General features: G+C 32.9%; 1 protein-coding gene across 8 annotated transcripts in view; it reads right to left on the bottom strand.

The window, feature by feature from the left end:
• LRP1B (LDL receptor related protein 1B) overlaps positions 1–15,390 on the bottom strand; it is a 547,576-nt gene that overhangs the window by 35,501 nt on the left and 496,685 nt on the right. For all 8 annotated transcript variants that reach the window (XM_015869154.2, XM_015869156.2, XM_015869155.2 and 5 more), the window contains 10 exons: positions 14,765–14,887; positions 14,366–14,503; positions 13,710–13,844; positions 12,571–12,690; positions 10,869–11,110; positions 6,874–7,097; positions 6,512–6,618; positions 4,395–4,511; positions 3,018–3,191; positions 2,363–2,488 (listed from right to left, as the gene is read on the bottom strand). In XM_015869154.2, the coding sequence (XP_015724640.1) occupies positions 2,363–2,488; positions 3,018–3,191; positions 4,395–4,511; positions 6,512–6,618; positions 6,874–7,097; positions 10,869–11,110; positions 12,571–12,690; positions 13,710–13,844; positions 14,366–14,503; positions 14,765–14,887 (1,506 nt within the window). The remainder of the gene's footprint in view (positions 1–2,362; positions 2,489–3,017; positions 3,192–4,394; positions 4,512–6,511; positions 6,619–6,873; positions 7,098–10,868; positions 11,111–12,570; positions 12,691–13,709; positions 13,845–14,365; positions 14,504–14,764; positions 14,888–15,390) is intronic.

A 15,390-nucleotide genomic window follows, 5' to 3' on the forward strand; every position in this document is an offset into this window, starting at 1 on the left:
CTAGATAAGTCAATTTGTAAATATTGTCTGAGACTTAAACAGCACAGGGATTTTCACACTGTTTTTTTTCTTCTTTGTCTGCAAGTAGTTAAAAGAATCAAATTACTCCAGATGATTTACATCAGTGAAGTCCAAAAGGGGATCAGACGCTTTTGTATGGAAGATGGGAACAAAACGTTCCCACAGGAGAAGACAGGGAAAAAAAAAAAAAAAAAAAAAGAAAATACAGGAGAGACACACTAAGGAATTGTTACAAAAAGGCTGAATACATCTAATCTGAATTAACAAGTAAAGGCTTTGGAGAAAAAAAACACCAAAAACATCCCTAGCAAGTATTCACCATTGGAACAAAGAGAAACAAAATTGAGGTGAAGAATAAATAACAAATACAAAATAAAAGGGAGACAATTAAGTACTAGTCACAGATAGTTGGAACGTAGAGACCTTTCAGACATTCTTTTCAGAAATGTCAGGTTTAAATAATTTCACTTGTTATGAAGTCTGCTCCAAAAATAATGCTTTGTATTTCATAATGTTGGTCCACACCATCAGAGGTGGACATTGGTTGTATGGCAATGAAGGCTGAACCTTCCCAACAATTATCCACTAAATTTATTGCTATGCAACAGATGACAGCAGAGGTGTTTTTAAAATATCCATTTACTTTACAATCCTCAATAGAAGAGAAGGGCTAAGAGAAGGATTCACAGTGAGAAGAAACCAACACCTGCAGTAATTTAACTCATTTCCTTCAGTTCTAGGATATATCAGTCTCCATATAACAACTTCCTATAAATAAATAAATAAGATACTGCAGTAATCAATTTTCTTTCTTCAAATCAGAAACAGTTTTCTGTGTTGGAGCACTGCTCTATTTGATATCTAAAAAAAAACAAACGAACAAAAAACCAAAAAACCCAAAAACACAACAAAACACATGAAAACAAGATGGAAAACAAGAAGATAGTAGAGTTTGGAGTGCCAATAGCTTTTTCTAGTAGAGCTCTCTGAGGTAGAATTTGTGGACGAAATAAAAATTACATGGGGATTAACCTCTACATCCCCAGACAGAGCACCTGGTTTCCTGCAGTCTGTGCATTCAGAGGGCAAATCCCCACAGAAATGTGCTGAAGAAAATACCACAATAAATGAAATATTTCATCTCTATTCAGAAGCAATGCCAGATCTGAGTCTTTATGGTTATTCTCATGCTTTTCTTCCAAGCCAAGAAATCACAAATATTCCCTCTAAAAATGAAAGTGATAGGTATCCACCCCCAAAACACTGAACTCCTGGAAGCATTCCATTAGTCTTGTTTATTTGGCTGCGATCCATGTTGACATCCTCCAGTGCAAATCTCTGCATTCCCAGCCTCCATTAGTTTCACTGTTCTGCAGGTATTAGATACAGCGAACCTAGTGGATGCAAATCAAGTGGTCTCACTTAACAATATAAAGTGGTAATCTTCCCATTTGAAAACTGCTCCTAAATTGAAGCAGTCAGGCCTACTGGAGTCATGAAATCTCAGAAAAAAAAATGTTATGCAGGGAGAAAAAAAAGATGAAAGTTACCTAAGAATACACAGGAAATTGCTTTTATTTTATTATTCAACCATTCTGAATGATGTAACACATGTTGTAACATCTTTAACTTGAGAGAACCAAATAAAACCCCAAAATTCTGCTTTTCATTAGTTTTAAGAAACACTGGCAAAATGTCTGTTTAGGGCAATCTGGGTTTAGTCTCACAGAAAATCACCGAGAACTCAAAAATTAGAATTCCTCACATAGTGCTTATGAAGAAAAAACAATTCAATGGATCAAGTTATTTACAGAATGACAATTCTATTACACAGAATTTCAAGACTTACCTCAATTTCCTTTTGTTTAAAAACAAACTAACACCAAGAACCCAAAGAGCCAGAATCTGAGTCAACTTCGGGGATACAGTCACAAGAAAAAGAATAAGGGCCCTGGAGTTGTTGGGCAGTTGGTCTTGATGATAAGTCCTTTCCAAGTAAACTATCCTAACATTGAGACTTCTTTCCAATGACTACCTTAAGGCAGACTTAACAGTAAGAAATTGTAGGAAGTGGGATATTTTTGAACATATAAATTATAGTGTACATAATTGATGTACATTCATTGATAATTCACGTCTCTTGTTTGGAGGCTACTAGTGGACTCTTAAAACCAAATACATTGTCAACCTGCCATAAGCTATACAATACTTGAGATCTTTTCAAGAAATCTTCTGCCCATTCCTTGAAGCACAAGTGGGATGTCAGCTTGAAACATCTCCTTCATACTTTTTTTGTGCATGTTAAAGTAGTTCACGTACACACACAATTTTCAGTACCTACCTAAGAGACTCTGATCGACACATGTTCCATTAACTAATGATTTTCCTTCTGGACAAGCACATGATGCACCAGAAGGATTGAGTAAACAAATGAATTCACATCTCAGGTCCAAGCACGGATTAGGCACTGTTTGAGAAAAGAAAACATTTTAAAAGGTTCCTTACTTTTTTTTTTTTTTTTTAGAATTATGCTAACTTCTAGAACAAGGACCAAAACAATAATCACACAATTCTGATTCTGTTTTAATTTCCAGAGTATAAACAGCATGAAGTCAGTCAGCACTCATTCAAATGAAAGTGCCATATTCATACCATGATAGAACTGACTTCAGTAAAAACAAACGTATTGGTAATATTCAGTCAAAACCCTCATTTCATTTTGACAAGAGGTATTTTTGTATTCAGTTTTCTTTTCTTTTTAGTTTCATTTGCACTGCAGGTATGCAATGCAGGCATTTGTCCAATGCCATTCCAAATGAAAGAAAATTGCATCAGAATCTAAATTATAATTATATAACAAAACAACTAAATCTATTTTCACTTTGCAGCATCAAGTTCTATTTTACATTTCTACAGTTGATGGATACTTTTATTATTTTTCTTTTTCTGAGATGAACTTGAAAAACATTCAGTGTTAAGTAATTATGCTTACTCACAGTCCATTTGTTTGTAGCGATGAAATATCAAGGCACTTTTTGCTTTATCAACATCAACACTTAGGTATTCTACAAGGCTCCTGCCAAATTTGTGTACTCTAAATGCACCATTTTTAGGACCTGCTCCATATATGTAATCCTCAAATATGTCAATTCTATGAGGATGCAGTAAACCTTAAATAAAAATGAATAATAAGCGCATACATTCGTATCCAAGTAGCAAACATTAATTTTAATAACAACTTCAACTGCACTGCAATTACAAGCTATAAAGCATTATTTTTCAGGCAGCAGTTTGTACCCACAAAGACTGCCTTTAAGAAGCAATCTTCTTAAAAGAAATTCTTCCCATATCACAAGTAAATAAAATCTCTTTGATTCAGTCTCTGAAACTGATTTAATATAGAGAAGAAGGGAAACCCTAAAGGAAGAGTGAGCTATTGAGAACATATTCAGCTGCAATACTAACTTGAAAAATATGACAAGGAAAAAAAAAAACAAACCAAAAATATATTCCTTTACAAAGGAAAAATTATTCTCACAAACCATTTATTAAAATCATCCCTTCTTAAAGTGTTAGAAATACTACTTTTAATATTACACTTCATAATGATGGTAAATTAATGCAAAACAAAAAACACAAAGCCTTTACTAATTCTTGCTTTTTAACAGCTAATATCTTCCAGAACACTCTGGTGAATTCCAAACCAGTAGTTAAAACACAAACACAAATGTGATATCATCTCAGTGAGACTCCACTACTAACTGCCCACTAAGTATTCCCTAAAGTAGATCACTTTCGTAGAATATAATCATAGAATTACTCAGATTGGAAAAGACCTTAAAGATCATTAAAACCAACCGCAACCTAACCATACTACTCCAAAACCCTCCACTAAATCATGTTCCTGAGCACCAAATCTGAACCATTTTTAAACAGATACAGGGATGGTGACTCAACCACCTCTCTGGGAACACATTGCAGTGCTTAAAAACCCTTTCAGTAAAGAAGCTTTTCCTGTTGTCCAACCTAACTTTAGCCTGGCACAACTTAAGGCCATTTTCATCCTGTGCTATGCATACATCTCAAAGTCTAACCAGGCAAGATTCTTGCTTTGCTATGTAAATTCAGATAGGCCAGATCTGTTTTACAGTGGTACTTAATAATAGTCAAGCTATTAATTACATAACTTTTGTTAATTTACACATATCATTTAATAGTTATTCCTTTAAAGATTATGTATGAATTTAATTATTTATTTGTTCAAATATCTGAAGTATTGCCTAAAAAAACCACGACTGTAAGCTCCTAATCTTGAAGGCTCTTCTCTTTCATAGCTTCTACATCTAGTAAAATTGCTGGAAACCACTCCGTACCTTGCTTAGTGCTCACAGACACAACTGAGTCAGAACCATCAAACAGAACGCTGCCAATGACAGACAATTCAAAATCAGCCCAGAACAACCGCTGACTGAACTGATCAACTACAAGACCTACAAAGGAAATAAAAAAAAAAAAGGTCCAATGAGATACATTAAGTTTGAAATAATTGTTGAGTAGCGACACATTTTTCTATCATTCATATTCGGATGAAAGCGAGACAATGAAAAAACAATGCCTAGAGACCAAGGTGAAAAAAAATATAACACCTATAGCTTAAATCATCATCTCATTTCAACTCATTGCTTTTACTCATAGGTCAATACCTTTCCAAACCATTGTCCTCTTCAGGTAGGAATATGTACCAAGTAAGACTATAAATGTAGGATTGAATCCTGCAATTTTCTCTATCGACAAAAACCTTATGTCAGCAGATTTTGTTGTGACTATGCAGCCTCTAGGCAATAACTAAATAGTTAAATCACGCTTTGTTTCACCAAGGGACGCTTAAATTATTAATATGCCATTTTAAGTCATGCCAGAAGCTTCCGCCTGTAATGATATTTGAACCATAAAATAATTTAATTCTGAGCTTCAGACATTGTAGTGTATTTTTAATAAGAATGGGAAAAAGTATTTTTCTTCCTACTTATGTAAGTCAGTCAGAAAAAATACATCAAAATACATTATGCATAACAGCAAAAATTCTCCTCTTAAGGTCATAAATGAATCAGCTACATATAGATCAGAGGATGTAGAGGAAATCTGACACGCAGACCAGCGAAATAAGTTCCTATTTGCAACTCTGCTTAAAAAGCAACAAACAGAAAAGCACCAACAGCACAAAACTTATAAAATTCAAAAATTGAGGTTGGATTGCTTTCAGTGACAAAGGAATTTGTAATTTCCTCTCTCTAGGACATAACCTTGGCATTCAAATAAAGTGATGATTAGTGACAAAAATCCAACAGAACTTAAACAATTAAACTTATATTTATCTGACAAATTCACAGTATTTTATGTAAGTACATCAGCAATGAGCAGGCAACAATACTAATAAACAAAATTCTGATTCCAGACTTAATCATCAGAAGTGGCTTATTACTGACTGTATATTATCGTGCTTTATATGTGCTCAAAGAGGATCATAAGCTTCCTCTCCTAGATATTTCCTTATACTATAATGTCCTCTGTTCTTATATTTCAATCTAATAGTGACAATAATAAGAGATATTCCCACTGTCATGTGAGTGCAATTTGTGTACACATAAGCCCACATTAGTGAGGAATTAATTCTGTTAAAACGCCTACTTGTTGCAGTGACAGTGGCAGCTTCTAACTGAGAAACTAAGATATTCAGATAGCATACTCTTGCAACAAGGCAGCGATTCAATAGATATGCATTGGACAATCCTTAATTTACAATACAATAATAACAAATATTATCTCTGTAACCTTGAGGAAACATTAAATATTGCACGAGAAAATGGGTCACAAATACATCATTTAAGGTTTCAAGACAGGATGCTGATATTCAAGAGACACATTTCATTCTGGGTTTACCATTTCTGTTCTCATAAAAATTACTTTTATCCTGCCAGTGGAGAATTAATGTAAATTCACAAGGTCTCAACAAGCACAGTAAAGCTTCAAAACGGTTCTGCAGAATACTGAGATAATTCAGTTGTTTCTTTCAAAACCTAAAATCTTGTTGTTTTCTGTTCATTTTTGCTTTTAAATTATACTTAGGAGTATTTAGGAAACAGCATAATAGGCTGCAAGACTTCACATGCTTTCTTAAAAAACTTTTCCGACCCTTAATTGTTTGCCATTAATTGATTTTGCTTGTCAAGTGTTACTGAACAAATCATTTCTTTTTTTAAAGTGATTTTATGTAATGCTTTGTTATAGCTGTTTAAACTTGTGGAAGTTTAAGCCATATTAAGTTGTGTCACATGAAAAAGTAACTAAATTTTTTTACTATCATCTGCACATGGTTAACTACAGACATTATACATACATACTGCAAACTTAGAAAAAAGAATTCAGCCAAGAAATCCACACAGAGTTAAGGTATGCCATGTAATCAGGAAAAAACTGGTAACTTGCATACCTGTAGGCCTTTGCAAGTTTTTTTGAACCAATATCCTTCTCAGTGTACCATCCATAGATGATTCCTCTATATGAGAACGATCCCCAATAACTGTCCAGTACATCATCCTAAAAACATTACACATAAATATATGTATACGTTTACACTTGTTGAACAGCAAAACACTTTACAGATATTAAATTATTGTAAGCAATGTCCCTGAAGTTTGGGAGATAGCATACCCTGATTTACATGTATGTAAATGGAGCAACAAGGTGAAGTAAATGTCTTGGAAAAGTTGAGATATTTATAGAAGTTTTATTTCTCTTCTTTTGAATTACTGTTTGAATTACTAAAGCAGGGTAATGTGGAAACTTACATACCCCCTTTTAGGATTTACAGCAATCGCATATGGTTCTCCTGCAATACTTGTAAGGAGTCTTGTGCAGTTAGGTCCATTCAATTGACCGACATTGATGGAATATCTCAGACTAGTCCAATGAGTTGTGTAGTAGCTGAACCAATGCATTCTGGAATGATCAGTCCAGTAAATGTTTCCAGCAATCCAGTCAACAGCAATGCCCCGAGGTCTTTTAAATTCTGGACACTAAAAGGAACAGATGTTAAAGTCAGATATAATGAAATGATCACTTAAAGCAGCTGCATAGTTACAGATCTGTATTGGCAAGTAACTTCTACCTTTTGTGTATATCTATTTGCTGAAATATTCATAAACCCTGAACTACTTGAACTAGTGCTGCTGAAGCAAACAAATAAAATATGTTGTAATTCTAAAGGGAAAAAAAAACAACAACAATGAAGTATTGAGGTTATATATTTACTATTCTTTATGAAGAACTATGCAACAATGTTTCATCCTAAACCTCTCTCTGGAAGTGATAGTTTATACCATCATGATATATGACTCCTCAGGAGAATGACAAGGGTGAACAAAATGACTGCATTTAGTTCTGACCAGTATTAGTAGGCAGTAATAAGGAAGATATCGAAGCACTTCTCCCTTGTTGTTCAGTGTACTTGTGCTCTGCCATCAACTAAAACTGAGCTCCATATGTAAACAAGGCTTGGCTGATGAAAACTTTGAGATTATAAACAGTAATAACTCATTTATAACTTCACAATTACAATTAAGGCGTATTTCCTAAAATACGGTCCTAACAGTAAAAGTTCATACTGCAAACAGGAGAGAGATATGACCAGAATTCTCTGTAGTTCATTAACATTCTTGGAGAGAAATAAAATCTACAAAACTGTATCCAGTTATTTCTTACCTAAATGCAGCATATCATCAAAAATTAATACTTATTTGAACTAAATACATATGCAATTATTTGCTGGTTGATGTATGATGACATCAAGTTAAATTACAAGCAAAAACCTTCCACTCTATGAAACCTTCCATCTCTGGGTGAAAAATAGGACTTATAATGGTGAATATAGTCTGGAAAATTTTCACCTTCTAAAAACATCACAGAATGAATGTTCTAAAGACATATAGAACCTAAACTTTTTATTTAGATGAACATTAGAACAATATATATATATATATATAATGTTCATTTAAATAAAAAGTTTATTATATATAAATTTACATATATATATTAAACACAGCATTTAGAAACAAACACTTTAAAAACAGGATCACGCTAATTTAGGTGAAAAAAAGCATCATGTTGGGTTTTTTATTTTTTTTATTTTTACAATTATTATTATTACTATTATTATTATTATTATTATTACAAAACAATAAGGGCAGCATCCGAATTAGCAAATACAGCAAAAATAAATTATTTTTTTTCAAGAAGTATAGTACGTGCATGCAATACCCTGCTATTTTCCTTGTTATTTATGTATTGCTTCAAAAATTTCAAACAGAAGATAAGTGACAGCATTTGTATTCTCTGAATTTTCATTTTATTTTATTTTTTTCAATCCAAATGCCTTTTAATTCAAGATAATATTCAGCTATCTGTGTTCAGAAGCCTTTAATGACCTAACACCTTCAGCTACTACTTTGGAGACTGTGAGAATTCATGGTCTACCTGGAAAGCAACAAACTACAACACTGAAACCAAATATTCTTTTAAAAGGACAGGAGCTATCAAGGCAAACACAGTTCATGGCCTTCCTTTGGACTGTTCATGAATCACTGCTTTTATTAATTTTGTTTCTTTATGGTTTTTGGAACCTAGCAAACAAGTGACACAAGATCCCATGATACAGACAAGACAAAGGGATCACCAAAACACTCTGGCACAATGCTGGGTTGCTTCTAACACAGACCCTTTTCCCCATCCACACAGGAAGAGTGAAATTCCAGTAAAGCTGGGACTCACATTAAATATCAAATTAACAAGGAGATAACAACCATAAGAAAGGGAAAGCCACCATCTGGTGTAAGAGATTAAAAAGAAAGAATAAAAAGAAAACAAGCTGATGCTATGGACGTTTAATTCTCAGTTGTCTTCATTATGTTTCAGCCTTGCCATACCACGTTTCTGATGTCTTACGCACCTTCTTGTACTGTCTAGGAGAATTACTTATTGTAAATGAGCTTTTACTTCATATGGATTATGTTAATGATGAACAATTTTTGCATACAGAACACAGTCGAAAATACAGGAGCCAAATCACCTCAATATTTTATTGTTACAGTCGACACAGATGCTGAATATAATTTACTACAACGTAGTAGAAAATCTGGGGGTTTAAAACCTAATCGCATCTTAAACTAAGGTAGTTTCTACTCATGTAAAGAACATGCCAGCTTGACCACTTTCAAGCTCAATTCTTGTCAACTAAAAAAATGCCTTGTGTGGGTAAAAACATTACAAAAATACAGTCTAGAAATTGTTTCTATTTGAAGCCATGGATTGAAATTCTCTGAGTCCTGCAGCACAGTTTTGAGTAGATAGATGGACATGTGGTAGGAGTGGTTAAGGGCCCTTTCTAAGCTCTCAGAACAGTAAAGCCTCCAGGAAGCTTCTAATATAGTGACTAAATACACCACAAAACATGTTTTTCTTCATGCTTTACAGTACAATTATTTTAATGTTCAGCTTTGTATTCTCCTCCATGAAATGCAGCACTCTAGTTTAAGTGGCAAATAACTATGTTGAATATTCACCTCAGATAACTTGTAAATCCTCTCTCAAAGGATTATACCAGTAAGCAGCTGCACCAGTTATCACCAATTCACGTGTATCAACTCTATCAGAATCCTCTTCTGCATCTGTCAATAAACTCTGAAGAGTTGATATTTACTATTTCCTTTAATGCTTCAATTTGTGCCAAGTTTAAAGCCCTTTTCACAGAGAAATATAAGAGATACTTAAAGCTATTCTCTGAGGAGCTCTCTTGATATGCTAATTCCATGGAGCAATTTCAATTGAGATGGATTTTTGCACTAATGCAATTACCTGAAAATGCAGGTGAGTTTGTTCAAGTTTGCCATCTGGATTTATATATCAAAGTCTAGAAATAAAAGTTATAATATAACCTTTGAAAACTTATCCATTGAAATTGGAGTTAGGAATCTACCTACCAGGAGATCTGGAGAAAAATAGCAAAAAAAAAAAAAAAAAAAAAAAAAAAAAAAAAGCTTTTGCTTAAAACAAAGCTCCTTTTTGGTAGCCTCATACAAGGAGGAAGTGACCACGAAGTATTTTGGCGTAATGGCAAAACAGAAATATATAAAGCAATATAAAAGTACAGTAATTGTAAGAACATTTTTTCTTTGTTAGTTTAAAGCTGGGAGATAACAGTGAATCCATTATGAAAATTACAAACCCCAGACTATTAAGAAATCTCAAGGAAGGTTATGTTCTGTTTTATGCACCCGTAAAAAAAATGCAGATCCATTAAAGCAGTTGCAGATCAGCAGACTGCACTTACCATTGCAAAACTTATCTGAATATAAAACACAAAGAACTAAAATAAATAATTAAAAATAAAAACAAAGAAACCAAACACATTAACTTCACAAGATTTACAAGCTTCTTGTTCCTTTACTTACAGAACTTGATATAGTGATCTGTCTAGAGATTTCCAATTATATGAAAAAATATTACAGTAGAATTACTCCACATTTGCAGTACATCTCCCTTTAGTGTTTGAATATTGCTGGTTAGAAAAAATTTAAATACTACATTGGTGTTCTCTTAGAGACTTGACAAAGCACGTCAGTCTTGAATGGAAAGCCATACTCATTTAATCTAATGTATATCATTAGAATAAATTAATTAGCACAGCAATATTTTGATTCACTGAATCAACATGTTATCATAAAAAAAAATAAAAAGTAAATGGAAATGAATCTTTTTTTTTTTAACTTCTTGTTATTTATTTATTTACTTACTATCAAACCACTATTACTTTGCCTCTTCTCTTCGTCATGAAGTTTTTTGTAGAAAATCCCTCCAGGATTAAACTGAGTACTCCAAACAATCATGTTCCCTTGAAAATATGCATCCATTCCAGTTATCCTTGAATTATGTTCAATATGCGATATTTGTTGATGAACATCACTGTAGTTGAATGGATATGCAAAACCCAGGATGTCAGTGTCATTAGCAACATAGAGAACTTGTTCTTCAGAGCCTAGGGATTATTATAATGAAACAAAAATAAGGAAAATGTCAACTAATGCAAAAATCAGTGTTTATCTGACCATTTTTTTTTAATGTCAAAATTATGTTCTGATTGTTTGGGATGAGAAAGGCATTCATGCTCAGGATAGAACTCCATTCTTCATAATTTGGCACCATTTTCAACATAAATGATTTCAAACTCAGTCTGTGACAAATGAGACTACATAATCAACATACAAATAAACCCACATGAACCTCTTCAGTAGTAGGTAATGATTATTCATCCTGATAGAGACCATGTTGTATATGGAGGAAATTTTTAATTACTCATGAATAGATCTTCCCACAACAAATTTCCATCAAGAAAACGTGAATAAAGCAAGACCTTGGCTACTGCTGTCTACCTACCCCTTATGTATCTGTTCTACAGAGAAGGAAGGACTGGGATTAACGCGATTCATTTTGTTGTGATTCTAAGGTGCATGTTATAAATATTACTCTACAGACCCTAAAACTGATTAGTTACTGGTCATAGTTGTGCACCATGTATGCACAAAGACAAGGAGCCACAATTTTTAACAGTGGTGCCGTGCTGAAGACCAAATGCAGACATAAATCGCATTTACATTAAAATCTCACTAAATCGTGGGTGAGAAGCTACGCTCATACTTTCACTTATTCAGACATACATCCATAAAGATTATGGTAAATTTACTCAGGCAGTTGGATTGTTCCTGGTTTTGTTTGTTTGTTTGTTTGTTTGTTTTTTGTTTGTTTTTGGTTTGTTTTGTTTTGTTTTGTTTTTTTTTCTTTTGTAATATGAATTTTGAAATTACAACAGACTAAACTAATTGCTCTCTTTTGTACGATACACCTGTCTCGTGGAAGACAGAAACTCAGTTTGTGTGTGCATATCTACCTTCCATACTATGTGGTATGGACAGCTGATTTACATGAAATACCTGTTTTAAGACAACTAAATTTGAAAAGCTTCCCTTACATGTCTGAAGTAAAACATTTTAACTCCAAATTCTATTTAATTTATTCCTGAAGTATTAAAATAAGGAGATCCTTCCCTCAAGCTTCTAAAACGTAATCAGAATGCTCACAAGAATCCTAGTATGTATCCTTTGTTTTTTTGTTTTTTTTTTTCTTTTCATTATCATTTTATCCTTTTTGTATTTGTATATTTTTGCAAATAGAAGTTGGAGATTGAAAAAAAAAAATAAAAAAATGAACAGCACCAAATTATAACCAACTTTCATATTGAGTATGTTCATTTTAATGGTAGTTATAAGAATTTACTGCTTACATCAATGAAACATAAATCTGAGTGATTCTGAGAAATACTGCCATGCACTATTCAAGAAATATTTATCTAAAAGCAATTTTTATATGCAAACTATCAGTGCTACCAACCATATTAATAACAAATGATTTAGTATTGTCCATTTATTTTTTTAACCTTACCTTTTGCTTTACAACTGTTATTCCATTCCTTATAATTTTTCTCACATGCACATCTGTATGACCCTTTAACATTATTGCAATGCTGGGAGCAAGCACCAAATACCATACACTCATTTATGTCTGTAAGAAAATATACAATTTATGTATCTATAGTACAGTACCCTATTATTTAACACATTCTAAACACATGCAATAATGCAGATGAAGAAAGTGAACTTATAAGCATACCATAACTTATAACAGTTGAAGCTTTCTGCAGTTATTAACGTTATTCCCACTGCATTCAATAGAGCTTAGATTTTTAAAATTTATTTTACACTATTTCTCCATCCTTTCTATATTAAACTATCATCATTAGGGCTTGAAATCAGCTTTGAGAATGAGAACATCTGCTACGATTATCTTCAACATATCTATCTCTGTTATACTCAAAACTACACAATCACTTGTTACTGGAAAACTTCAAGTGTATAGTTTGTACCAAAAAGCCAATTCATGATGTTATATTTTAAGAGTCTGTTCACACTGATTGTCACCCTGCAGTGATCTGCAATTTTTATGCAAGGTAGTTCTCACCAGTACGGAAGTGAATTCACAATGCATTCTTCTGAAGATAGGCTTATATTTCTTTATAACTACCAGAACTTTTTTTTTTTTTTTCTTTTTTTTCTGCTCAGTGTGCTATAATAAATATTAGGATTTCCTTCTCTAAAGTAGTTTACTTTCAATTGATTTCATTTCAGTTTTCAGTATTACGTATCTTCATTATTTTTAAGTATTCAAAATATTCCCACATCCATTTTTAAAAGCTAGTCCTAATTGCCTGGTCAACTCTTCTATTAAACCCCAAATCATCCATTTGCATTTTAAATTATAAAATCATCTAATGTTTGTTTGAAACCTTTTGACTTGCATAATCAACATTAATCTTTGATAAATTCTCCAGTTAAAATGCTTATATCTACAACCTTTAAATTCTTTCAGCTTCTTATCTTAATTCTCAATCCCAAAGCTGTGAAACAGGATGTAGTCTAGGAAAAATATATACGTGATGGACATCTCCTTCAATAGCACAGAAAACTGACCGCCAGTTTGACTTCCAATAGTTTAAGGTGAAAGGTGATAGAAAAGGTCCGTACCTTCACATTGTCTATTCCTCTCATTTCTCTGAAACCCAGGCTTGCACTGACACAGTAGGGATGTTTTTGTTTGATTACAGTACGCATCATCTCCACAAGGGTTCACATTGTCATCACATGTATATTCAGTGACACCTAAACATAAAATGTCTTAACATTTCCAATAGACTTGTCTTAACTGTTAAAAATAGCACTGCTAAAAACACCAAGATAAACCAACAAAAACTGTCACATGCATCTTTCTACAGAAAAATAAAGCTAAATTTTAAACAAATGTATGACATTACAGTATTTATCTACACACACATATGAATTGATACTATTTAGTCAAGATATCGTACTTCACACATCAATAATTTTAATACTAAAATTCATCCTGCTGCAGATATGAAGTAAAAAGCAATGCACTTATATTTGATCTATTCCAAAAACTCAAGAACTACTCTTATGATTACTACAACTTGAGTTGCTATAAAATCAGCTTTTATCTTGACACAAGACTGTGTACATCTGCTTAGATACTGTGCAGGTAACACGTTACATCTATGTTAAAATTGTATGTTGTTGAGAAGGTTATATGTAGACAAGTTTATTAGTCTTGACCTATTATTTCTTTTCTACTACAATTATGAAAAAAACGTATCAAGCAAACTCACTTATTTTGCAGTCTTGCTCATCTGAACCATCTCCACAGTCATCAAACCAATCACACTGTAGCTCCATTGGAATACATTTCTTATCATTACAAGTAAATTCATCTTTTTTACATGGTCTTGCTTTATATGTGATTTTATCTACATAATTACAAATGAGTAAGAAAAATGAATCAGTACTGAAGCAATAAGTAAGATTTTTTAGATTATTTTAGACACATTGAAATTGGAATGACCATGAAGCAGCAAGCAATTCTTTCAAGCCTAATTTCTTTCCATTTCTAACTATGATCTACTAACCTCCAGCTAAGCTTTACTGAAGGACAAGCAGATATCTGCAACAAAGTTTGCCTTCAAGTTCTTTCCTTTGATCAGAATGCCTTGAAAGGTAATGTCACCTACCACAGTGATCTTCATCGGAGTTATCACCACAGTCATCAACCTCATTGCAAATCTGCTCAGGTCTAAGACAAACCCTGTTGTTTCTACATCTGTATGGCCTTGTTGGAGGGCATGGAAACTTCACTGCATAATAAAAAATAAAAATAAAAACCAGCTATTACCCAGTTATATTTCTTGAATCTTTTAAAATGTTTCTTTATCACGGCAATAAGCAAGCATGGAATCACAACTGTACATGGCATACGAATGTATCACAGTCTCGTATGGGTTGGAAGGGACCTTAGAATGTACTTGATTTTAAGTCGTGATACGAAATGTACTAACAATGTTTTCGGAACTGCTTTTCCTTTTTAGGAATGAAAAGTATTATGTGTGATATGGAATATTATACTTTTTTTGAAAATCATTAAATACGTCAGAAATAAAACAAAGGAATCCGTATATTTAATCATCTACACAGATCATTACAGAAACATATTTTTTTCCATCTGTGTATTTCCTATAAAAAGACTAATTTTTCACAACTATCCAAAATTGTATGAATAGCAGGAACAATGAAAACCTGTAACAACATGCTCATCACCTGTTTGCATTAGGGATTTCAATGGCTGTTGTTCAACAGAATT

The sequence above is a fragment of the Coturnix japonica genome, chromosome 7, assembly GCF_001577835.2.
Source record: "Coturnix japonica isolate 7356 chromosome 7, Coturnix japonica 2.1, whole genome shotgun sequence".
NCBI lineage: Eukaryota > Metazoa > Chordata > Aves > Galliformes > Phasianidae > Coturnix > Coturnix japonica.